The following is a 26093-nucleotide window of genomic DNA, read 5'->3' on the forward strand; positions in this document are numbered from 1 at the left end:
CCCATAGATGTGGGGTGGGACCCATAAGTGGGGGGCAGGACCCATAAGTGTGGGGTGGGACCCCCAAGTGTAGGGTGGGACCCATAGATGTGGATCAGGACCCATAGATGTGGGGCAGCCCCATAGATGTGGGGCCCATAGGGTCCTATTGGGACCCATAGATATGGGACAGACCCATAGATGTGGGTCAGGACCCAGAGATGTGGGGTGGGACCTCTATGTGTGTGGTGGGACCCATAGATGTGGATCAGGACCCATAGATGTGGGGCAGCCCCATAGATGTGGGGCCCATAGGGTTCTATTGGGACCCATAGATGTGGGGCGGCCCCATAGATGTGGGTCAGGACCCCATAGATGTGGGGCAGCCCCATAGATGTGGGGCCCATAGGGTCCTATTGGGACCCATAGATATGGGGCAGACCCATAGATGTGGGTCAGGACCCAGAGATGTGGGGTGGGCCCATAGATGTGGGGCAGAACCCATAAGTGTGGGGCGGACCCATAAGTGGGGGACAGGACCCATAGGTGTGGGGCAGACCCATAGATGTGATGTTGGACCCATAAGTGTGGGGTGGGACCCTGAGATGCAGGGCAGGACCCAGAAGTGTGGGGCAGACCCATAGATGTGGGTTGGACCCATAAGTGTGGGGTGGGACCCATAGATGTGGGGTGGGACCCATAGATGTGGGTTGGACCCATAAGTGTGGGGTGGGACCCATAAGTGGGGGGCAGGACCCATAAGTGTGGGGTGAGACCCATAGATGTGGGGCAGGACCCATAAGTGTGGGGCGGACCCATAAGTGGGGGGTGGGACCCATAGATGTGGGGCCCATAGGGTCCTATTGGGACCCATAGATGTGGGGCAGCCCCATAGATGTGGGTCAGGACCCATAAGTGGGGGGCAGGACCCATAAGTGTGGGGTGGGAACCATAGATGAGAGGTGGGACCCATAAGTGTGGGGCAGGACCCATAGATGTGGGGCCCATAGGGTCCTATTGTGACCCATAAGTGTGGGGCAGCCCCATAGATGTGGGGCAGGACCCATAAGTGTGGGGTGGGACCCATAAGTGTGGATCCCATAGACCCATATGGGACCCCATAGACTCATAGGGACCCCATAAGGACCCCATAGGGACCCCACAGTGCCCCATAGAATCCCATACGGCCCCATAGGGACCCCATAGACCCATAAGGGCCCCATAGGGACCCTGCAGTGCCCCATAGGATCCTGTTATGGCACCATAGGGACCCCAGAGACCCATAAGGACCCCATAGGGACCCCGCAGTGCCCCATAGGATCCCGTTATGGCCCCATAGGGACCCCATAGACCCCATAAGGACCCCATAGGGACCCCATAGGGACCCCATAGGGACCCTATAGATCCCATAAGGACCCCATAGGGACCCCACAGTGCCCTATAGGATCTCTTTATGGCCCCATAGGGACCCCATAGACTCCATAAGGACCCCATAAGGACCCCATAGGGACCCCACAGTGCCCCATAGAATCCCATACGGCCCCATAGGGACCCCATAGACCCATAAGGGCCCCATAGGGACCCCACAGTGCCCCATAGGATCCCTTTATGGCCCCATAGACCCATAAGGACCCCATAGGGACCCCATAGGGACCCCATAGGGACCCTATAGACCCCATAAGGACCCCATAGGGACCCCACAGTGCCCCATAGGATCCCTTTATGGCCCCATAGAGACCCCATAGACCCATAAGTGTGGGGCGGGAACCATAAGTGAGTGCTGGGACCCATAAGTGGGGGGCAGGACCCATAGATGTGGGGCAGCCCCATAGATTAATATGGGATCCCATAGGGTCCTATTGTGATATAGGGCAGCCCCATAGATCTCCCTTCATCCCCCACCCGGAAGGGGCGGGGCTACTCGTATCCCACGTGATGCGGAAGTATCGTCTACTTCCGTTGTAGCTTCCGCTTCCGGTTTCTGTTAGCCGCTGCTCTTAAAGGGGCCGCGTCACTTTAAGCGGCCGTTTGAGCTTTAAAAGGGGGTGGGGGGGGGGGGGAGCGTTTTTTGGGGTAAAATCGGGGGTTTTTGGGGTTTTTTAAGGGGGAAAATGGCGTCGGGGGACCCCAATGTCTTCCTCTTCGTCCCCAACATCATCGGTGAGTGCGGGATTTGGGGCTGAGATCGCGAGATTTGGGGCTCAAAGAGGGATGGGGACATATGGGGTCTATTGGGCTCTATGGGGCACTATGGGGTCTATTGGGCTCTATGGGGCTCTATGGGGCTCTATGGGGCTCTAAGGAGCTCCATTGGGCTCTATGGGGTTCTATGGGGCAGTATGGGGTTCTATGGGGCTCTATGGGGCAGTATGGGGTTCTATGGGGCCCTATGGGGCTCTAAGGGGCTCTAAGGGGCTCTATGGGGCACTATGGGGTTCTATGGGGCTCTATGGGGCACTATGGGGTTCTATGGGGCACTATGGGGCTCTATGGGGCACTATGGGGTTCTATGGGGCTCTATGGGGCTCTATGGGGTTCTATGGGGCTCTGTGGGGTTCTATGGGGCTCTATGGGGCTCTATGGGGTTCTATGGGGCAGTATAGGGCTCTATGAGGCACTATGGGGTCTCTATGGGGCTCTATGGGCTCTATGGGGTTCTATGGGGTTTTATGGGGCTCTATGGGGCTCTATGGGGTGTCTATGGGGATCTATGGGGCTCTATGAGGCACTATGGGGTCTCTATGGGGCTCTATGGGCTCTATGGGGTTCTATGGGGCTCCATTGTGCTCCATGGGGTTCTATGGGGCTCTATGGGGCACTATGGGGTTTTATGGGGCTCTATGGGGTCTATGGGGCTCTGTGGGGCTCTGTGGGGCACTATGGGGCTCTATGGGGTTCTATGGGGCCCTATGGGGCTCTATGGGGCTCTATGGGGCTCTAAGGGGCTCTATTGGGCTCTATGGGGCTCTATGGGGCTCTATGGGGCTCTATGGGGCACTATGGGGCTCTATGGGGCTCTATGGGGTTCTATGGGGCTCTATGGGGTCTATTGGGCTCTATGGGGTTTACATGGGGCTCTATGGGGCTCTAAGGGGTTCTGTGGGGCTCTATGAGGCTCTATGGGGTAGTATAGGTTTCTATGGGTCTCTATGGGGGCTCTATGGGGCTCTATGGGGGCACTATGGGGTTCTATGGGGCTCTATGGGGCTCTGTGGGGTTCTATGGGGCACTATGGGGCTCTATGGGGTTCTATGGGGCACTATGGGGCTCTATGGGGTTTTATGGTGCTCTATGGGGCAGTATGGGGTTCTATGGGGCATTATGGGGTTTTATGGGGCTCTATGGGGCACTATGGGGCTCTGTGAGGCACAATAGGACCCAATGGGGCTCTATGGGGCACTATGGGACACTATGGGGTTCTATGGGGCTCCATTGGGCTCTATCGGGTTCTATGGGGCTCTATGGGGCACTATGAGGTTTTATGGGGCTCTATGGGACACTGTGGGGTTCTATGGGGTCTATATGGGTCTCTATGGTGCACTATGGGGTTCTATGGGGCTCTATGGGGCAGTATGGGGCTCTATGGGGCTCCATTGGGCTCTATGGGGCTCTGTGGGGCTGTATGGGGCTGTATGGGGTCTATATGGGGCTCTAAGGGGTTCTATGGGGCTCTATGAGGCTCTATGGGGTTTTATGAGTCTCAAAGGGGTTCTATGGGGTTCTATGGGGCTCTATGGGGCAGTATTGGGTTTTATGGGGCTCTATGGGGTACTATGGGGTTCTGTGGGGCTCTATGGGGCACTATGGGACTCTATGGGCTCCTATGGGGTACTATGGGACGCAATAGGATACTATGGGGCTCTATGGGAACAGTAGGACCCAATGGGGCACTATGGGGCCCTATGGGGCACAATAGGACCCAATGGGGCTCTATGGGACACTATGGGTCTATATGGGGCACTCTATGGGGTCTCTATGGGGTCTCTATGGGGCTCTATGGGGCTCTATGGGTCTCTATGTGTCTCTATGGGTCCCAATGTGTCCCAATGTGTCCCTATGTGTCTCTATGTCTCTCTATGCGTCCCAATGTGTCTCTATGGGTCTCTATGTGTCCCAGTGTGTCTCTATGTGTCTCTGTGGGTCCCTATGAGTCTCTATGGGTCCCAATCTATGGGTCTATGTGTCTCTATGGGTTCTCTATGGGTCTCTATGGGGTCCCAATGGGTCCCTATGTCTCTCTATGTATCTCTATGTGTCCCTATGTGTCCCTATGTGTCTCTATGTGTCTCTATGTGTCCCTATGGGTCTCTATGTGTCTCTATGGGTCTGTATGTGTCTCTGTGTCGCTATGGGTCCCAATGTATCTCTATGTGTCTTATGGGTCCCTATGGGTCCCTATGTTTCTCTATGGCTCTCTATGTGTCCCTATGTGTCTCTATGGCTCCCTATGTGTCCCTATGGGGTCTCTATGGGTCTCTATGTCTCTCTATGGGGTCTCTATATGTCTCTATATGTCTCTATGGGTCCCTATGTGTCCCTATGTGTCCCTATGTCTCTCTATGTATCTCTATGGGTCCCTATGGGGTTCCTATGTATCTGTATGGGGTCCCTATGTGTCTCTATGGGTCTCTATGGGTGTCAATCTATGGGTCCCAATGTATCTCTATGTCTCTCTATGGGGTCCCTATGTGTCCGTATGGGTCCCTATGGGTCCCTATGGGTCCCTATGGGTCTGTATTTGTCTCTATGTGTCTCTATGTGTCCCTATGGGGTCCCTATGTCTCTCTATGTGTCCCAATGTATGTCTATGGGTCTCTATGGGGCTCTATGGGTCTCTATGGGTCTCTATGGGGTCTCTATGGGTCTCTATGGGTCTCTATGGGTCTCTATGGGTCCCAATCTATGGGTCCCTATGGGTCCCTATGGGTCTGTATGGCTCCCTATAGGTCTCTATGTGTCCCTATGTGTCTCTATGTGTCCCTATGTGTCTCTATGGGTCCCTATGTGTCCCAATGTCTCTCTATGTGTCCCTATGGATCCCAATGTATCTCTATGGGTCCCAATGTGTCTCTATGTGTCTCTGGGTCTCTATGGGTCCCTATGTGTCCCTATGGGGTCCCAATGTATCTCTATGTGTCCCTATGTGTCCCTATGTGTCTCAATGTCTCCCTATGTGTCTCTATGTGTCCCTATGGGCCCCTATGGGCCCCTATGTGTCCCTATGTGTCTCTATGTGTCTCTATGGGTCCTATATGTTCTCTATTTGTCCCAATGTGTCTCTATGGCTCTCTATGGGGTCTCTATGTATCTCTATGTGTCTCTATGGGGTCTCTATAGGATCCCAATGTCTCTCTATGTATCTCTATGGGTCTCTATGTCCCCCCCCCCACAGGCTACGTGCGGGTGCTGCTGTCGGCCATGTTTGTGCTGCTGTTGCCGCGCTCCCCTCTCGGTGCCGCGCTGTGCTACGTGCTGAGCGCCGCCATGGACGCCGTGGATGGGATGGCCGCACGGTGGCTGAACCAAGGTGGGTGCCGCTTCCGGTTTTGGGGGCACTTCCGGTTTGAGGGCACTTCCGGTTTGGAGGGCAATTCCGGTTTAGTGGGACTTCCGGTTTAGAGGAACTTTCGGTTTTGAGAGACTTCCGGTTTTGAGGGACTTCCGGTTTTAGGGACTTCCGGTTTGAGGGACTTCCGGTTTTAGGGACTTCCGATTTAGAGGAACTTTCGGTTTTGAGAGACTTCCGGTTTTGAGGGACTTCCGGTTTGAGGGTTTTCCGGTTTTGAGGGACTTCCGGTTTTAGGGACTTCCTGTTTGAGGGACTTCCGGTTTTAGGGACTTCCTGTTTGAGGGACTTCCGATTTTGAGGGACTTCCGGTTTGTGGGTTTTCCGGTTTTAAGGACTTCCTTTTTCAGGGACTTCCGGTTTGAGGGACTTCCGGTTTGAGGGACTTCCGGTGTTGGACATCCGGTTGTAGTCTAATAATTTTCCGGGTTGGGAAGGGGACTTCCGGTGGGGGACTCCCAGTTAAAGGTCACTTCCGGTCGGCGGCTTCCGGTTGTTTTCTAATTCGGGAGGGCGGGACTTCCGGCTTTAGTTCCGGTTTGACTCAGGAGGGCGGGACTTCCGGCTTTTGATTGACAGCCAGTCTCCAGGTTGACTTTGACTTTTCGGGTCGCGGCTGGGCGCCATGTTGGATACTCTGATATTGACCTTTGACCTTTAGGGTCCCAGCTGGGCGCCATATTGTACACTATTGACCTGACGACCCCGGAACCTGGTGACCTTTGACCCGATGTTGACCTCTGACCTTTAGGGTCGCGTCTGGGCGCCATGTTGGACATGCTGACATTGAACTTTGACCCCTAGGGTCCTAACTGGGCTCCATATTGAACCCTATTGACCCCACAACCCTATTGACCCCACGACCCGTGACCTCGCGACTTTTGACCTGAGGTTGACCTCTTACCTTTAGGGTCTTGTCTGGGCGCCATGTTGGACATGCTGACGTTGATCTTTGACCTTTATTGTCTCAGCTGGCCGCCATGTTGGACCCCTTTGAACCCACAACCCTTGACCCCGTGACCTTGTGACCTTTGACCCGATGTTGACCTCTTACCTTTAGGGTCTTGTCTGGGCGCCATGTTGGACATGCTAACGTTGACATTTGACCTTTATGCTCTCAGTTGGTCGCCATATTGAACCCTATCGACCCCATGACCCCAGGACCTGGTGACCTGGTGACCTTTGACCTCTGCTTGACCTCTGCCCTCTAGGATCGCGGCTGGGCGCCATATTGGACATGCAGACGTTGACCTTTGACCTTTAGGGTCCTGCCTGTGCACCATATGGAACCCTATCGACCCCACGACCCATTTGACCCCATAACCTGGTGACCTTTGACCTGAAGTTGACCTTTGCCCTTTAGGGTCCCATCTGGGCGCCATGTTGGACATGACGACATTGACCTTTGACCTTCATGCCATGTCGTACCCCTTTGACCCCACAACCCTTGACCCCACGACCCCATAACCTGTTAACCTTTGACCTCAGCTTGACCTCTGCCCTCTAGGGTCGCGGCTGGGCGCCATGTTGGACATGCTGACATTGATCTTTGACCTTTATGCTCCCAGCTGGCCGCCATATTGAACCCTATTGACCCCACGACCCCGTAACCTCGTGACCTTTGACCTCAGCTTGACCTTTGCCCTCTAGGGTCGCGCCTGGTCGCCATGTTGGACATGCTAACGTTGACATTTGACCTTTATGCTCCCAGTTGGGCGCCATATTGAACCCTATTGACCCCATGACCCCAGGACCTGGTGACCTGGTGACCTTTGACCTCAGCTTGACCTTTGCCCTTTAGGGTCGCGGCTGGGCGCCATGTTGGACATGCTGACATTGATCTTTGACCTTTATGCTCCCAGTTGGGCGCCATATTGAACCCATTTGACCCCACAACCCATTTGACCCCACGACCCTTGACCCCGTGACCTCGCGACCTTTGACCTCAGCTTGACCTTTGCCCTTTAGGGTCGCGCCTGGGCGCCATGTTGGACATGCAGATGTTGACCTTTGACCTTTATAGTCCCAGCTGGGCGCCATATTGAACCCTATTGACCCGATGACGCCATGATATCGTGACCTTTGACCTGAGGTTGACCTCTGCCCTTTAGGGTCACGCCTGGGCGCCATATTGAACCCTATCGACCCCATGACCCCGTGACCTCGTGACCTTTGACCCGCTGTTTTCCTCTGACCTTTAGGGTCCCAGCTGGGCGCCATATTGAACCCTATTGACCCCACGACCCCGTAACCTCTTGACCTTTGACCCGAGTTTGACCTTTGCCCTCTAGGGTCTCGTCTGGGCGCCATGTTGGACATGCTGACGGACCGCTGCTCGTTGCTGTGCCTGCAGCTGAACCTGGCCCTCCTCTACCCAGCGGCCGCCCCCCTCCTCCAGCTCAGCGTCTGCCTCGACGTCGCCAGCCATTGGCTGCACATGCACACGTGGGCGGGGCTTAGGGGGCCAGGGAGATGCTGATTGGATGAGGGGACAGGGAGTGGGAGGGGCTTAAGGGAGGCAGTAGATGGGGGCGGGGCTTAGGGATGGGGGCGGGGCTGAGTGGCAGGGGGCGGAGCTAATGGAGTGGGCGGGGCTTAGGGGACCAGAAGCTGATTGGCTGGGGGTGACAGGGCAAAGCTGATTGGCTGAGGGGCGGGGAGTGGGAGGGTCTTAATGGGACTCAATGGGGTGTTCAAATAGGTTGGCAGCCATTGGCTGCGCATGCACACGTGGGCGGGGCTTAGGGGGGACCAGGGAGGAGCTGATTGGATGGGGGGGTGGTGTGGGAGGGGCTTAAGGGAGGCAGTAGATGGGGGCGGGGCTTAGAGACGTGGGCGGGGCTGAGTGGCAGGGCGAAGCTGATTGGATGAGGGGGCGGAGTGGGAGGGGCATTGTTTCAAAGGGGCTGTCAATAGGGGGCGGGGCTTAGCGATGTGGGCGGAGCCAAGTGGATGGGGGCGGGGCTAATGGAGTGGGCGTGGCTTATGGGGACCGGGGAGGAGCTGATTGGATGAGGGGATTGAGAGTGGGAGGGGCTTAAGGGAGGCAGCATGTGGGGGCGGGGCTTAGAGAGTGGCTGGGGGGCGGGGCTATAGCTGTGGGCGGGGCTTAGGGGACCAGAAACTGATTGGCTGGGGGTGACAGGGCAAAGCTGATTGGCTGAGGGGCGGGGAGTGGGAGAGGCTTAATGGGACTCAATGGGGTATTCAAATAGGGTGGCAGCCATTGGCTGCGCATGCACACGTGGGCGGGGCTTCGGGGGGCAGGGCAAAGCTGATTGGATGGGGTTTGGGTGTGGGAGGGGCTTAGGAAAGGGCTGGGATTAAAGGGGGGCAGTAGATGTGGGCGGGGCTTAGGGGCAGGGGGCGGGGCCAAGTGGCTGGGGGCGGGGCTAGACGTGTGGGTGTGGCTTAGGGGATGTGGGAGAAGCTGATTGGATGGGGGTTGGGAGTGGGAGGGGCTTAAGAAAGGGCATTGTTTCAAGGGGGCTGGTAATAGGGGGCGGGGCTTAGCGATGTGGGCGGGGCTTATGGGGATGTGGGGGCTGGGGGGGCAGGGAGCGGGAGGGGCTTATGAATGGGCTGGGATTAGAGGGGGTTGGAGGCAGCCATTGGCTGCACATGCACACGTGGGCGGGGCTTAGGGGGGCAGGGAGATGCTGATTGGCTGAGGGGGCGGAGTGGGAGGGGCTTAAGGGAGGCAGTATATGGGGGCGGGGCTTAGAGATGTGGGCGGGGCTGAGTGGCTGGGGGGCGGGGCTACAGGAGTGGGCGGGGCTTAGGAGACCAGGGTGAAGCTGATTGGATGGGGGTGAGAGGGAGGAGATGATTGGCTGGGGGTGACAGGGAGTGGGAGGGGCTTAAGATGGGCCTTAAAAGCAGGCAGGGGTGGACTTAGATGCATAGGCAGAGGTGGGCGGGGCTTAGGGATCAGGGCGAAGCTGATTGGCTGATGGAGCTGGGAGTGGGAGGGGCGTGGTCTATTGAGGGGGCGTGGTCTATTGAGGGGGCGTGGTCTATCGAGGGGGCGTGGTCTATTGAGGGGGCGTGGTCTAATTAGGCCCCGCCCCCTCTCCCATTGGTTTCTATAGGGCCGTCTTGGAAGGGGCTGAGAGCCATAAGAACGTGGGGCAGGAGGGGAACCGGCTGCTGCAGCTCTACTATGGGAACAAGGTACCAGGGGGGCAGATGTGGGGATGGGGGGGAATATATGGGTCTGGGGGGGGATATATGGGGATGGGAGGGGATATATGGGGCTGGGGGGGGATATATGGGGATGGGGGGGCAGATATGGGGCTGGGGTGGGTGAGGGGCAGCTATGGGGCTGGAGGGGGGTGTGGGGCAGCTATGGGGCTGGGGAGCAACTATGGGGGTGGGGGGGCAGCTATGGGGCTGGGGGGTGTGTGGGGGCAGCTATGGGGCTGGGGGGCAGCTATGGGGCTAGGGGGGCATCTATGGGGGCTGGGGGGGGATATATGGGGATGGGGGGGGATATATGGGGCTGGGGGGGGATATATGGGGATGGGGGGGCAGCTATGGGGCTGGGGGGGGTGTGGGTCAGCTATGGGGCTGGGTGGGGGGGGTGTGGGATAGCTATGGGGCTGGTGGGCAGCTATGGGGCTGGAGGAGGTGTGGGGCAGCTATGGGGCTGGGGGGGGGGGGAGGTAGATATGGGGCTGGGTGGGGGCAGGGGGGGCAGCTATGGGGCGGAGGTGGGATATATGGGGATGGGGGGTGTGTGGGGCAGCTATGGGGCTGGGGTGGATGGGGGGGCAGCTATGGGGCTGGAGGGGGGGGGGGGGAAGATATGGGGCTGGGGGGGGTGTGGGGCAGCTATGGGGGGGGGAGGCAGATATGGGGCTGGGGGGGGTGTGGGGCAACTATGGGGCTGGGGGGCAGTTATGGGGCTGGAAGGAGTGTGGGGCAGCTATGGGGCTGGGTGGGGGGGGAGGTAGATATGGGGCTGGGTGGGGGCAGGGGGGGCAGCTATGGGGCGGGGGGGGGATATATGGGGATGGGGGGTGTGTGGGGCAGCTATGGGGCTGGGGTGGATGGGGGGGCAGCTATGGGGCTGGAGGGGGGGTGGGGGGCAGATATGGGGCTGGAGGGGGATATATGGGGATGGGGGGGGATATATGGGGCTGGGGATGGGGGGGCAGCTATGGGACTGGGTGGGCAGATATGGGGCTGGGGTGGATAGGGGGGCAGATATGAGGCTGGGGGTGGAAGCTATGGGGTGGGGGGGCAGCTATGGGGCTGGGGGGGGGATATATGGGAATGGGGGCAGCTATGGGGATGGGGGGGGCAGATGTGGGGATGGGGGGGGATATATGGGGCTGGGGGGGGATATATGGGGATGGGGGGGGATGGGGGGCAGATATGGGGCTGGAGGTGGGGGGTGGGGGGCAGATATGGGGCTGGGGGGGGATATATGGGGATGGGGGGGGCACATATGGGGCTGGGGGGGCACATATGGGGCAGCAGAGGGCAGCTATGGGGCTGGGGGGGCAGCTAGGGGGCTGGGGGAGGATATATGGGGCTGGGGGGGGTGTGGGGCAGCTATGGGGCTGGGGGGTGTGTGGGGGCAGCTATGGGGCTGGGGGGGCATCTATGGGGCTGGGGGGGGATATATGGGGATGGGGGGGGATATATGGGGCTGGAGAGGATATATGGGGCTGGGGGGTGTGTGGGGGCAGCTATGGGGCTGGGGGGGCATCTATGGGGCTGGGGGGGGATATATGGGGATGGGGGGGGATATATGGGGCTGGAGAGGATATATGGGGCTGGGGGGCAGCTATGGGGCTGGTGTGGGCATGGGGGGCAGCTATGGGGCTGGGGAGAGACATATGGGGCAGCAGAGGGCAGCTATGGGGCTGGGGGGCTGCTATGGGGCTGGGGGGGGGATATATGGGGCTGGGGGGGGGATATATGGGGCTGGGGGGGGGATATATGGGGATGGGGGGGGATATATGAGGATGGGGGGGGATATATGGGGCTGGGGGGGCACATATGGGGCTGGGGGGGCAGCTATGGGGCTGGGGGGGGCAGCTATGGGGCTGGGGGGGATATATGGGGCTGGGGGGGGGATACATGGGGCTGGGGGGGGATATATGGGGTTGGAGAGGGATATATGGGGTGGGGGGGGATATATGGGGCTGGGGGCGGATATATGGGGCTGGAGAGGGGATATATGGGGATGGGGGGATATATGGGGCTGGGGGGGAATCTATGGGGCTGGAGGGGGATATATGGGGATGGGGGGATATATGGGGCTGGGGGGGGATATATGGGGATGGGGGGCAGCTATGGGGATTGGTGGGGGGTGTGGGGCAGATATGGGACTAGGGGGCAGCTATGGGGCTGGGGGAGGGGGGCAGCTATGGGGCAGGAGAGGGCAGATATGGGGCTGGGGGGCTGCTATGGGGCTGGGTGGGGGGTGGGAGGCAGCTATGGGGCTGGGGGGGGATATATGGGGCTGGGGGGCAGCTATGGGGCTGGGGTGGAGGGGCAGCTATGGGACTGGGTGGGCAGCTATGGGGCTGGGGGAGGGGTGGGGGGCAGCTATGGGGCTGGGGGGGCACATATGGGGCTGGGGGGGCACATATGGGGCTGGGGGGGGCAGCTATGGGGCTGGGGAGAGACATGGGGCTGGGGGAGGCAGCTATGGGGCTGGGGGGCAGCTATGGGGCTGGGGAGGGATATATGGGGCTGGGGGGCAGCTATGGGGCAGCTATGGGGCTGGGGGGGGATATATGGGGCTGGGGGGCAGCTATGGGGCTGGGGGGTCAGCTATGGGGCTGGGGGGGGATATATGGGGATGGGGGGCAGCTATGGGGATGGGGGGGCAGATATGGGGATGGGGGGGATATATGGGGATGGGGGGCAGCTATGGGGCTGGGAGGGGATATATGGGGCTGGGAGGGCAGATATGGGGCTGGAGGGCATTTATGGGGCTGGGTAGGTTAGTTATGGGGCAGGATGGGTCACTTATGGGGCAGGATGGGTCACTTATGGGGCAGGCTGGGTCCGCTATGGGGCAGCCCCATAGATTTCCCCCCCCCCCCCCCTTATTGCCCCATAGGCGCTGCTGTTCACTTTGTGTGCTGCCAACGAGGGCTTCTTCTGCTGCCTCTACTTGGAGTATTTCTATGGGGGGAGCTGGGGTGAGTGGGGGGCTATGGGGGGCTATGGGGTGAGTGGGGGGCTATGGGGGGCAATAGGGCTCTATGGGGCTCTATGGGGTCTATGGGGGGCTATGGGGGGCTATGGGGCTCTATGGGGTTCTATGGGGCTCTATGGGGGTCTATGGGGGGCTATGGGGGGCTATGGGGCTCTATGGGGGGAGCTGGGGTGAGTGGGGGGCTATGGGAGGCTATGGGGCTCTATGGGGGCTATGGGGCTCTATGGGGCTCTATGGGGTGAGTGGGAGGCTATGGGGAGCTATGGGGCTCTATGGGGTCTGTGGGGTTCTATGGGGCTCTATGGGGCTCTATGGGGGCTATGGGGTTAGTGGGGGGCTATGGGGCTCTATGGGGTCTATGGGGGGCTATGGAGGGCTATGGGGCTCTATGGGGGCTATGGGGTGAGTGGGGGGCTATGGGGGGCTATGGGGCTCTATGGGGCTCTATGGGGCTCTATGGGGTCTATGAGGGGCTATCGGCTCTATGGGGTTCTATGGGGCTCTATGGGGGCTATGGGGTGAGTGGGGGGCTATGGGGGGCTATGGGGCTCTATGGGGTCTATAGGGCTGTATAGGGGTCTATGGGGCTCTATGGGGCTCTATGGGGGCTATGGGGTGAGTGGGGGGTTATGGGGGCTATGGGGCTCTATGGGGTTCTATGGGGCTCTATGGGGCTCTATGGGGGCTAAGGGGTGAGTGGGGGGCTATGGGGGGCTATGGGGCTCTATGGGGTTCTATGGAGGGCTATGGGGTGAGTTGGGGGGCTATAGGGGGCTATGGGGCTCTATGGGGCACTATGGGGATCTATGGGGCTCTATGGGGTCTATGGGGCTGTATGGGGTCTATGGGGCTGTATGGGGTCTATGGGTCTCTATGGGGATCTATGGGTCTCTATGGGGATCTATGGGTCTCTATGGGGTCTATGGGGCTCTATGGGGTCTATGGGGCTGTATGGGGTCTATGGGGCTGTATGGGGTCTATGGGTCTCTATGGGGATCTATGGGTCTCTATGGGGATCTATGGGTCTCTATGGGGTCTATGGGGCTCTATGGGATCTATGGGGCTCTATGGGATCTTTGGGGCTCTATGGGGTCTATGGGTCTCTATGGGGTCTATGGGGCACTATGGGGATCTATGGGTCTCTATGGGGATCTATGGGTCTCTATGGGATCTATGGGGCTCTATGGGGCTCTATGGGATACTATGAGGCTCTATGGGGGTCGTTATGGGGCTGTATGGGTTCTGTGGGTCTCTATGGGGATCTATGGGGTTCTATGGGGCTCTATGAGGGTCTATGGGGTTCTATGAGGCTCTATGGGATCTCTATAGGACTCTATGGGGCTCTATGGGGTCTCTATGTGGCTATATGGGGTCTATGGGGCTCTATGGGGATCTATGGGGCTCTATGGGGCACTATGGGGCTCTATGGGAGTAATGGTGGTCTATATGTAACCTATTGACCTTTTGCCCTTTGTCCCTTTAACCCCGCCCCCTCCCCCCAGCGCTCATTGCTATGCGCGTCGCTCTGCTCCCATTGGCTGTGCTGAAGGCGGTGCTCAATGGGCTGCAGCTGATCCAGGCCGCCAAGCGATTGGCCGCCATTGACGTCAGGGAACGCAAGAAATGCTGACCACGCCCCCTCCCATAGGCCACGCCCACTCCATAGGCCACTCCCCTCTCCCATAGGCCACGCCCCCTCCATAGGCCACGCCCCCAACACGTCCTCCATTGAAAGACAACACGTCCATAGGCCACGCCCCCAACCAATCGGCCACGCCCAAATAGGCCACTCCCCTCTCCATAGGCCACGCCCCTCCCATGGGCCACGCCCCCTCCATAGGCCACGCCTCCTCCATAGGCCACGACCCTTCCATAGGCCACGCCCCCTTCCATAGGCCACTCCCCCTCCCATAGGCCACGCCCCCTTCCATAGGCCCCGTCCCTCTCAATTGGCCACGCCCCCTCCATAGGCCACGCCCACTCCATAGGCCACTCCCCTCTCCCATAGGCCACGCCCCCTCCATAGGCCACGCCCCCAACACGACCTCCATTGAAAGACAGCACGTCCATAGGCCACGCCCCCTCCCATAGGCCACGCCTCCTCCATAGGCCACGCTTCCTTCCACAGGCCATTCCCATCTCCATAGGCCACGCCCCCACCATAGGCCACGCCCCCTACATAGGCCACGCCCCCTCCATAGGCCACTCCCCCGATAGGCCACGCCCACTCCACAAGCCACGCCCCCGATATGTCAGGCCCCCTTACATTGGCCACGCCCCCTCCATAGGCCACGCCCATCTCCATAGGCCACGCCCCCTCCCATAGGCCACGCCCACTCCATAGGCCACTCCCCTCTCCCATAGGCCACGCCCCCTCCATAGGCCACGCCCCCAACACGACCTCCATTGAAAGACAGCACGTCCATAGGCCACGCCCCCTCCCATAGGCCACGCCTCCTCCATAGGCCACGCCCCCTTCCATAGGCCACGCCCCCCCTTCCATAGGCTACGCCCCCTCCATAGGCCACGCCCCCCCTTCCATAGGCTACGCCCCCTCCATAGGCCACGCCCCCTCCATAGGCCCCTCCCCTCTCAATTGGCCACGCCCCCTCCATAGGCCACGCCCCCAACTCAACCTCCATTGAAAGACAACACGTCCATAGGCCACGCCCCCTCCATAGGCCACGCCCCCCGATATGCCAGGCCCCCTTCCATAGGCCACGCCCCCTCCATAGGCCTCGCTTCCTTCCACAGGCCATTCCCATCTCCATAGGCCACGCCCCCTCCATAGGCCACTCCCCTCTCCATAGGTCACGCCTCCTCCATAAGCCACGCCCCCGATAGGCCACGCCCACTCCACAAGCCACGCCCCCGATATGTCAGGGCCCCTTACATTGGCCACGCCCCCTCCATAGGCCACGCCCCTCTCCGTAGGCCACGCCCCCTCCCATAGGCCACGCCCACTCCATAGGCCACTCCCCTCTCCCATAGGCCACGCCCCCTCCATAGGCCACGCCCCCAACACGTCCTCCATTGAAAGACAACACGTCCATAGGCCACGCCCCCAACCAATCGGCCACGCCCAAATAGGCCACTCCCCTCTCCATAGGCCACGCCCCTCCCATGGGCCACGCCCCCTCCATAGGCCACGCCTCCTCCATAGGCCACGACCCTTCCATAGGCCACGCCCCCTTCCATAGGCCACTCCCCCTCCCATAGGCCACGCCCCCTTCCATAGGCCCCGTCCCTCTCAATTGGCCACGCCCCCTCCATAGGCCACGCCCACTCCATAGGCCACTCCCCTCTCCCATAGGCCACGCCCCCTCCATAGGCCACGCCCCCAACACGACCTCCATTGAAAGACAGCACGTCCATAGGCCACGCCCCCTCCCATAGGCCACGCCTCCTCCATAGGCCACGCTTCCTTCCACAGGCCATTCCCATCTCCATAGGCCACGCCCCCACCATAGGCCACGCCCCCTACATAGGCCACGCCCCCTCCATAGGCCACTCCCCCGATAGGCCACGCCCACTCCACAAGCCACGCCCCCGATATGTCAGGCCCCCTTACATTGGCCACGCCCCCTCCATAGGCCACGCCCATCTCCATAGGCCACGCCCCCTCCCATAGGCCACGCCCACTCCATAGGCCACTCCCCTCTCCCATAGGCCACGCCCCCTCCATAGGCCACGCCCCCAACACGACCTCCATTGAAAGACAGCACGTCCATAGGCCACGCCCCCTCCCATAGGCCACGCCTCCTCCATAGGCCACGCCCCCTTCCATAGGCCACGCCCCCCCTTCCATAGGCTACGCCCCCTCCATAGGCCACGCCCCCCCTTCCATAGGCTACGCCCCCTCCATAGGCCACGCCCCCTCCATAGGCCCCTCCCCTCTCAATTGGCCACGCCCCCTCCATAGGCCACGCCCTCAACTCAACCTCCATTGAAAGACAACACGTCCATAGGCCACGCCCCCTTCCATAGGCCACGCCCCCTCCATAGGCCACGCCCTCTCCACAGGCCACGCCCCCTGATATGCCAGGCCCTCTTACATAGGCCACGCCCCCTTCCACAGGCCACGCCCCTATAGGCCACGCCCCCTCCATAGGCCACGCCCCTCTTAATAGGCCACGCCCCTTGGATTGGCCACGCCCTCAGTCAACTCTCCCCATTGACATAAAGGGAAAAGAACGTTGGCCACGCCCACTCCATAAGCCACGCCCCCTCCATAGGCCATGCCCCCTCCATAGGCCACGCCCCCTCCATAGGCCACGCCCCCAACACAACCTCCATTGAAAGCACGTCCATAGGCCACGCCCCCTTCCATAGGCCACGCCCCCTTCCATAGGCCACGCCCCCTTCCATAGGCCCCTCCCATAGGCCACGCCCCCTCCATAGGCCACTCCCCTCTCCATAGGCCACGCCCCCGATAGGCCACGCCCCCTCCATAGGCCACGCCTCCTCCATAAGCCACGCCCCCGATAGGCCACGCCCACTACACAAGCCACGCCCCCGATATGTCAGGCCCCCTTTACATTGGCCACGCCCCCTCCATAGGCCACGCCCCTCTCCATAGGCCACGCCCCCTCCCATAGGCCACGCCCACTCCATAGGCCACTCCCCTCTCCATAGGCCACGCCCCCTCCATAGGCCACGCCCCCAACACGACCTCCATTGAAAGACAGCACGTCCATAGGCCACGCCCCCAACCAATAGGCCACGCCCCCACCATAGGCCACGCCCCCTCCATAGGCCACGCCCCCGATAGGCCACGCCCACTCCACAAGGCCACGCCCCCGATATGTCAGGCCCCCTTCCATAGGCCACTCCCCCTCCATAGGCCACTCCCCTCTCCATAGGCCACGCCTCCTCAATAGGCCACGCCCCCCATAGGCCACGCCCCCAGTGCACTCTCCCCATTGACATAAAGGGAAAAGAACGTTGGCCACGACCCCTCCATAGGCCACGCCCCCCTCTCCATAGGCCACGCCCCCTCCATAGGCCACGCCCCCAACACGACCTCCATTGAAAGACAGTACGTCCATAGGCCACGCCCCCAACCAATAGGCCACGCCCCCCTCCCATAGGCCACGCCCCCTCCATAGGCCACACCCCCTTCCACAGGCCACTCCCATCTCCATAGGCCACACCTCCTCCACAGGTCACGCCCCTATAGGCCACGCCCCCTCCATAGGCCACGCCCCCGATAGGCCACGCCCACTCCACAAGGCCACGCCCCCGATATGTCAGGCCCCCTTACATTGGCCACGCCCCCTCCATAGGCCACGCCCCTCTCCATAGGCCACGCCCCCTCCCATAGGCCACGCCCCCTTCCATAGGCCCATCCCCTCTCAATTGGCCACGCCCCCTCCATAGGCCACGCCCCCAACACAACCTTCATTGAAAGACAGCGCATCCATAGGCCACGCCCCCTTCCATAGGCCACGCCCCCTCCATAGGCCACGCCCCCTGATATACCAGGCCCCCTTACATAGGCCACGCCCCCTTACATAGGCCACGCCCCCTTCCATAGGCCACTCCCCTCTCCGTAGGCCACGCCCCCTCCATAGGCCACGCCCCCTCCATAGGCCACGCCCCCTCCATAGGCCACGCCCTCAACACAACCTCAATTGAAAGGCAGCACGTCCATAGGCCACGCCCCCAACCAATAAGCCACGCCCAAATAGGCCACGCCCCCTCCATAGGCCACACCCCCTTCCATTTGCCCCTCCCCTCTCAATTGGCCACGCCCCCTTCCATAGGCCACGCCCCCAACACAACCTCCATTGAAAGACAGCACGTCCATAGGCCACGCCCCCTTCCATAGGCCACGCCCCCTCCATAGGCCACGCCCCCTTCCATAGGCCCCTCCCATAGGCCACGCCCCCTCCATAGGCCACTCCCCTCTCCATAGGCCACGCCCCCTCCATAGGCCACGCCCCTCCCAGTAGGCCACGCCCCCATAGGCCACACCCCCAGTCCACTCTCCCCATTGACATAAAGGGAAAAGAACGTTGGCCACGCCCCCTCTATAGGCCACGCCCCCCTCCATAGGCCACGCCCCCTCCATAGGCCACGCCCCCTCCATAGGCCACGCCCCCAACACAACCTCCATTGAAAGACAGCACATCCATAGGCCACGCCCCCAACCAATAGGCCACACCCCCTTATAGACCACACCCCCCTTTCCATCCTCCATTGACATAAAGGAAGGGGAAAACCCATTGGCCACGCCCCCTTATTAGGCCACGCCCCTTATTAGGCCACGCCCCCTCAATAGGCCACGCCCCCACACCTTAGGCCACGCCCCCCACCCACCCCCCCTTAAATAGGTTCTTTCAATGGGCTCATATGGGTCCAATAGGCCACGCCCACTTCTGCCTTGGCCCCGCCCTCTATTAATATCGTCCAATCCGGTCCAGCCCCTTTTAGGCCACGCCCCCTTCCGGCCACGCCCCCTACCCCCCCCCTTCCCAATTAAGAGGGTTCTTATAATGGGGTCATGTGATTCCTATAGGCCACGCCCACTTCTGCATTGGCCACGCCTCCCTTTTTAGCCTCATCCAATCCGGTCGCGCCATCCCCCCAACAGGCCACGCCCCCCTTTCAGGCCACGCCCCCTCCATTTAAGAGTGTTCTTGTAATGGAGTCACATGACTCTCATTGGCCACGCCCCCTCCCCTAAAGCCACGCCCCCTCTCTTGGCCACGCCCCCCCCCTCCGTACCACGCTCCATCCCCATTGGACACAGCCACTCCGTAAGCCCCGCCCACCGCAAGAATCCCCGCCCACCTTTCGACCAATCGCAGCCTGCAGGGACCATCCAGGCCACGCCCACCGACGTGGCCACGCCCCCTTCTCAATAAAGACTACTGAGGTCACGTGACCATATCTGTGGGGCAGCCCCATAACCTCTGTGGATTTATGGGATCCCTATAGGGTCCCTATGGGGTCTCTATGGTGTCTCTTGGGTTAAGGGGTCCCTATGGGGTCTCTATGGGGTCTCTATGGGGCTAAGAGGTCCCTATGGGGTCCCTATGGGGTCCCTATGGGGTCTCTTGGGTTAAGGGGTCCCTATGGGGTCTCTATGGGGTCTCTATGAGGCTAAGAGATCCCTATGGGGTCCCTATGGGGTCTCTTGGGTTAAGGGGTCCCTATGGGGTCTCTATGGGGTCTCTATGGGGCTAAGAGGTCCCTATGGGGTCCCTATGGGGTCTCTTGGGTTAAGGGGTCCCTATGGGGTCTCTATGGGGTCTCTATGGGGCTAAGAGATCCCTATGGGGTCCCTATGGGGTCTCTTGGGTTAAGGGGTCCCTATGGGGTCTCTATGGGGTCTCTATGGGGCTAAGAGATCCCTATGGGGTCCCTATGGTGTCTCTTGGGTTAAGGGGTCCCTATGGGGTCTCTATGGGGTCTCTATGGGGCTAAGAGATCCCTATGGGGTCCCTATGGGGTCTCTTGGGTTAAGGGGTCCCTATGGGGTCTCTAAGGGGTCTCAATGAAACTCAATGGGTCCCTATGGGGTCTCTATGGGGTCTCTATGGGGCTAAGGGGTCCCTATGGGGTCCCTATGGGGTCTCTATGGTGTCTCTTGGGTTAAGGGGTCCCTATGGAGTCCCTATGGGGTTATGGGGTCTCTATGGGGTCTGTGGGGCATCAATGCTGTTATGGGCTTCCTATGGAACCTCAATAGGGTCTCTATGGGGTTACTATGGGGTTATGGGGTCCCTATAAGGTTAAGGGGTCCCTATGGGGTTATGGGATCCTTATAGGGTCTCTATGGGGTTCCTATGGGTTATGGGTTCTCTATAAAGTCTCTGTTGAATTAAGGGGTCCCTATGGGGTCTCTATGGAGTTATGGGGTCCCTATGGGGTTCTATGGGGCTCTATGGGGCTTTATGGGGTCTCTATGGGTCTCTGTGGGGTTATGGGGTCCCTATGGGGTCTCTATGAGGTTAAGGGGTCTCTATGTTGCTCTGTGGGGCTCTGTGGTGGTCTATGGGGTCTCTATGGGGCTCTATGGGGTTATGGGTTCCCTATGGGGTCCCTATGGGTTCTCTATGAGGTTAAGGGGTCTCCATGTTGTCCTATGGGGGTCTATAGGGTCTATGGGGTCCCTATGGGATCCTTGCGGGATCTCTATAGGGTCTATGGGGCTCTATGGGGTTAAGAGGTCCCTATGGGGTCACCCTATGGGGGCCCTATGGGGTCACTAAGGGGTCCCAATGACGTCCCTATGGGGTCTGTATAAGATCTCTATGGGGTCTCCATAGGGTTCTATGCAGCTTTATGGGCTCTATGGGGCTCGATGGGGTCTCTATAGGGTTCTATGGGGTCTCTATGGGGTCTCCATAGGGTTCTATGCAGCTTTATGGGCTCTATGGGGCTCGATGGGGTCTCTATAGGGTTCTATGGGGTCTCTATGGGGTCTCCATAGGGTTCTATGCAGCTTTATGGGCTCTATGGGGCTCGATGGGGTCTCTATAGGGTTCTATGGGGTCTCTATGGGGTCTCCATAGGGTTCTATGCAGCTTTATGGGCTCTATGGGGCTCTATGGGGTCTGTATAGGATCTCTATGGGGCTCTATGGGGCTCTATGGGGTCTGTATAAGATCTCTATGGGGTCTCCATAGGGTTCTATGCAGCTTTATGGGCTCTATGGGGCTCGATGGGGTCTCTATAGGGTTCTATGGGGTCTCTATGGGGTCTCCATAGGGTTCTATGCAGCTTTATGGGCTCTATGGGGCTCTATGGGGTCTGTATAGGATCTCTATGGGGCTCTATGGGGCTCTATGGGGTCTGTATAAGATCTCTATGGGGTCTCCATAGGGTTCTATGCAGCTTTATGGGCTCTATGGGGCTCGATGGGGTCTCTATAGGGTTCTATGGGGTCTCTATGGGGTCTCCATAGGGTTCTATGCAGCTTTATGGGCTCTATGGGGCTCTATGGGGTCTGTATAGGATCTCTATGGGGCTCTATGGGGCTCTATGGGGTCTGTATAAGATCTCTATGGGGTCTCCATAGGGTTCTATGCAGCTTTATGGGCTCTATGGGGCTCTATGGGGTCTCTATAGGATCTCTATGGGGCTCTATGGGGCTCTATGGGGTCTGTATAAGATCTCTATGGGGCCCATAGGAGCCCATAGGAGCCCATAGGAGCCCATAGAACCACCTTAATTGGGTCAGAACCGCCTTTATTGGGTCAGAACCGGCCCATAGGAGCCCATAGGAGCCCATAGGAGCCCACTTATGGGTCAGAACCGGCCCATAGGAGCCCATAGGAGCCCATAGGAGCCCATAGAACCCCCTTGATTGGGTCAGAACCGCCTTTATTGGGTCAGAACCGGCACATAGGAGCCCATAGGAGCCCATAGGAGCCCATAGGAGTCCAGTTATGGGTCAGAACCACCTTGATTGGGTCAGAACCACCTTTATTGGGTCAGAACCGGCCCATAGGAGCCCATAGGAGCCCATAGGAGCCCATAGGAGCCCACTTATGGGTCAGAACCGGCCCATAGGAGCCCATAGGAGCCCATAGGAGCCCACTTATGGGTCAGAACCGGCCCATAGGAGCCCATAGGAGCCCATAGGAGCCCATAGAACCACCTTAATTGGGTCAGAACCGCCTTTATTGGGTCAGAACCGGCCCATAGGAGCCCATAGGAGCCCATAGGAGCCCATAGGAGCCCATAGGAGCCCATAGGAGCCCACTTATGGGTCAGAACCGGCCCAAATGAGCCCCACCATGAGGACACAGAAGATGCTGCTGATGCTTTGGGTCTTGGTTCCGGTCCCGGAGGTGATGAAGGTGACCCCATAGGCTCTCTGTGCGATCCAGGCCGCGTAGCTACTGACCCTGGTATAGACACCGGGTCGGTTCGGTACTTATGGGTCAGAACCGGCCCATAGGAGCCCATAGAACCGCCTTGATTGGGTCAGAACCGGCCCATAGGAGCCCATAGAACCGCCTTGATTGGGTCAGAACCGGCCCATAGGAGCCCATAGAACTGCCTTGATTGGGTCAGAACCGGCCCATAGGAGCCCATAGGAGCCCATAGGAGCCCACTTATGGGTCAGAACCGGCCCATTGGAGCCCATAGAACCGCCTTGATTGGGTCAGAACCGCCTTGATTGGGTCAGAACCGGCCCATAGGAGCCCATAGAACCGCCATGATTGGGTCAGAACCGGCCCATAGGAGCCCATAGAACCGCCTTGATTGGGTCAGAACCGGCCCATAGGAGCCCATAGAACCTCCTTGATTGGGTCAGAACCGGCCCATAGGAGCCCATAGAACCGCCTTGATTGGGTCAGAACCGCCTTTATTGGGTCAGAATCGGCCCATAGGAGCCCATAGGAGCCCATAGGAGCCCATAGGAGCCCACTTATGGGTCAGAACCGGCCCATAGGAGCCCATAGGAGCCCACTTATGGGTCAGAACCGGCCCATAGGAGCCCATAGGAGCCCATAGGAGCCCATAGGAGCCCACTTATGGGTCAGAACCGGCCCATAGGAGCCCATAGGAGCCCACTTATGGGTCAGAACCGGCCCATAGGAGCCCATAGGAGCCCATAGGAGCCCATAGAACCCCCTTGATTGGGTCAGAACCGCCTTTATTGGGTCAGAACCGGCACATAGGAGCCCATAGGAGCCCATAGGAGCCCACTTATGGGTCAGAACCGGCTCATAGGAGCCCATAGGAGCCCATAGGAGCCCACTTATGGGTCAGAACCGGCCCATAGGAGCCCATAGGAGCCCATAGGAGCCCATAGGAGTCCAGTTATGGGTCAGAACCACCTTGATTGGGTCAGAACCACCTTTATTGGGTCAGAACCGGCCCATAGGAGCCCATAGGAGCCCATAGGAGCCCATAGGAGCCCACTTATGGGTCAGAACCGGCCCATAGGAGCCCATAGGAGCCCATAGGAGCCCACTTATGGGTCAGAACCGGCCCATAGGAGCCCATAGGAGCCCATAGGAGCCCACTTATGGGTCAGAACCGGCCCATAGGAGCCCATAGGAGCCCATAGGAGCCCACTTATGGGTCAGAACCGGCCCATAGGAGCCCATAGGAGCCCATAGGAGCCCATAGGAGCCCATAGAACCACCTTAATTGGGTCAGAACCGCCTTTATTGGGTCAGAACCGGCCCATAGGAGCCCATAGGAGCCCATAGGAGCCCACTTATGGGTCAGAACCAGCCCATAGGAGCCCATAGGAGCCCATAGGAGCCCATAGGAGCCCACTTATGGGTCAGAACCGGCCCATAGGAGCCCATAGGAGCCCATAGGAGCCCATAGGAGCCCACTTATGGGTCAGAACCGGCCCATAGGAGCCCATAGGAGCCCATAGGAGCCCACTTATGGGTCAGAACCGGCCCAAATGAGCCCCACCATGAGGACACAGAAGATGCTGCTGATGCTTTGGGTCTTGGTTCCGGTCCCGGAGGTGATGAAGGTGACCCCATAGGCTCTCTGTGCGATCCAGGCCGCGTAGCTACTGACCCTGGTATAGACACCGGGTCGGTTCGGTACTTATGGGTCAGAACCGGCCCATAGGAGCCCATAGAACCGCCTTGATTGGGTCAGAACCGGCCCATAGGAGCCCATAGAACCGCCTTGATTGGGTCAGAACCGCCTTTATTGGGTCAGAACCGGCCCATAGGAGCCCATAGGAGCCCATAGGAGCCCACTTCTGTGTCAGAACCGGCCCATAGGAGCCCATAGGAACCCACTTATGGGTCAGAACCGGCCCATAGGAGCCCATAGAAGCACCTTGATTGGGTCAGAACCGCCTTTATTGGGTCAGAACCGGCCCATAGGAGCCCATAGGAGCCATAGGAGCCCACTTATGGGTCAGAACCGGCCCATAGGAGCCCATAGAACCGCCTTGATTGGGTCAGAACCGGCCCATAGGAGCCCATACAACCGCCTTGATTGGGTCAGAACCGGCCCATAGGAGCCCATAGAACCGCCTTGATTGGGTCAGAACCGGCCCATAGGAGCCCATAGAACCGCCTTGATTGGGTCAGAACCGGCCCATAGGAGCCCATAGAAGCACCTTGATTGGGTCAGAACCGCCTTTATTGGGTCAGAACCGGCCCATAGGAGCCCATAGGAGCCCATAGGAGCCCATAGGAGCCCATAGGAGCCCACTTATGGGTCAGAACCGGCCCATAGGAGCCCATAGGAGCCCATAGGAGCCCATAGGAGCCCACTTATGGGTCAGAACCGGCCCATAGGAGCCCATAGAACCGCCTTGATTGGGTCAGAACCGACTTTATTGGGTCAGAACCGGCCCATAGGAGCCCATAGGAGCCCACTTATGGGTCAGAACCGGCCCATAGGAGCCCATAGAAGCACCTTGATTGGGTCAGAACCGCCTTTATTGGGTCAGAACCGGCCCATAGGAGCCCATAGGAGCCCACTTATGGGTCAGAACCGGCCCATAGGAGCCCATAGGAGCCCATAGGAGCCCACTTATGGGTCAGAACCAGCCCATAGGAGCCCATAGGAGCCCATAGGAGCCCATAGGAGCCCATAGAACCACCTTAATTGGGTCAGAACCGCCTTTATTGGGTCAGAACCGGCCCATAGGAGCCCATAGGAGCCCATAGGAGCCCATAGGAGCCCACTTATGGGTCAGAACCGGCCCATAGGAGCCCATAGGAGCCCATAGGAGCCCATAGGAGCCCACTTATGGGTCAGAACCGGCCCATAGGAGCCCATAGAACCGCCTTGATTGGGTCAGAACCGCCTTTATTGGGTCAGAACCGGCCCATAGGAGCCCATAGGAGCCCACTTATGGGTCAGAACCGGTTCATAGGAGCCCATAGGAGCCCACTTATGGGTCAGAACCGGCCCATAGGAGCCCATAGGAGCCCATAGGAGCCCATAGGAGCCCACTTATGGGTCAGAACCGGCCATAGGAGCCCATAGAACCGCCTTGATTGGGTCAGAACCACCTTTATTGGGTCAGAACCGGCCCATAGGAGCCCATAGGAGCCCATAGGAGCCCATAGGAGCCCACTTATGGGTCAGAACCGGCCCAAATGAGCCCCACCATGAGGACACAGAAGATGCTGCTGATGCTTTGGGTCTTGGTTCCGGTCCCGGAGGTGATGAAGGTGACCCCATAGGCTCTCTGTGCGATCCAGGCCGCGTAGCTACTGACCCTGGTATAGACACCGGGTCGGTTCGGTACTTATGGGTCAGAACCGGCCCATAGGAGCCCATAGAACCGCCTTGATTGGGTCAGAACCGGCCCATAGGAGCCCATAGAACCGCCTTGATTGGGTCAGAACCGGCCCATAGGAGCCCATAGAACTGCCTTGATTGGGTCAGAACCGGCCCATAGGAGCCCATAGG

The 26093-nt window shown here is 59.4% G+C and overlaps 1 protein-coding gene across 1 annotated transcript; it reads left to right on the forward strand.

Annotated features, from left to right (window-relative positions):
* The first annotated feature begins 1955 nt into the window (after nucleotides 1-1955).
* On the forward strand, nucleotides 1956-19616 carry CDIPT (CDP-diacylglycerol--inositol 3-phosphatidyltransferase). Its single transcript, XM_072360734.1, has 6 exons — nucleotides 1956-2139; nucleotides 5372-5506; nucleotides 7837-7990; nucleotides 9637-9718; nucleotides 12627-12708; nucleotides 14228-19616. Exons 1-6 carry the CDS (start codon nucleotides 2091-2093, stop codon nucleotides 14353-14355), a joined length of 630 nt encoding a protein of 209 aa, XP_072216835.1. The 5' UTR covers nucleotides 1956-2090; the 3' UTR covers nucleotides 14356-19616.
* The last annotated feature ends 6477 nt before the right edge of the window (nucleotides 19617-26093 follow it).

This window comes from Excalfactoria chinensis, unplaced genomic scaffold (genome assembly GCF_039878825.1).
Source record: "Excalfactoria chinensis isolate bCotChi1 unplaced genomic scaffold, bCotChi1.hap2 Scaffold_325, whole genome shotgun sequence".
Classification (NCBI taxonomy): domain Eukaryota; kingdom Metazoa; phylum Chordata; class Aves; order Galliformes; family Phasianidae; genus Excalfactoria; species Excalfactoria chinensis.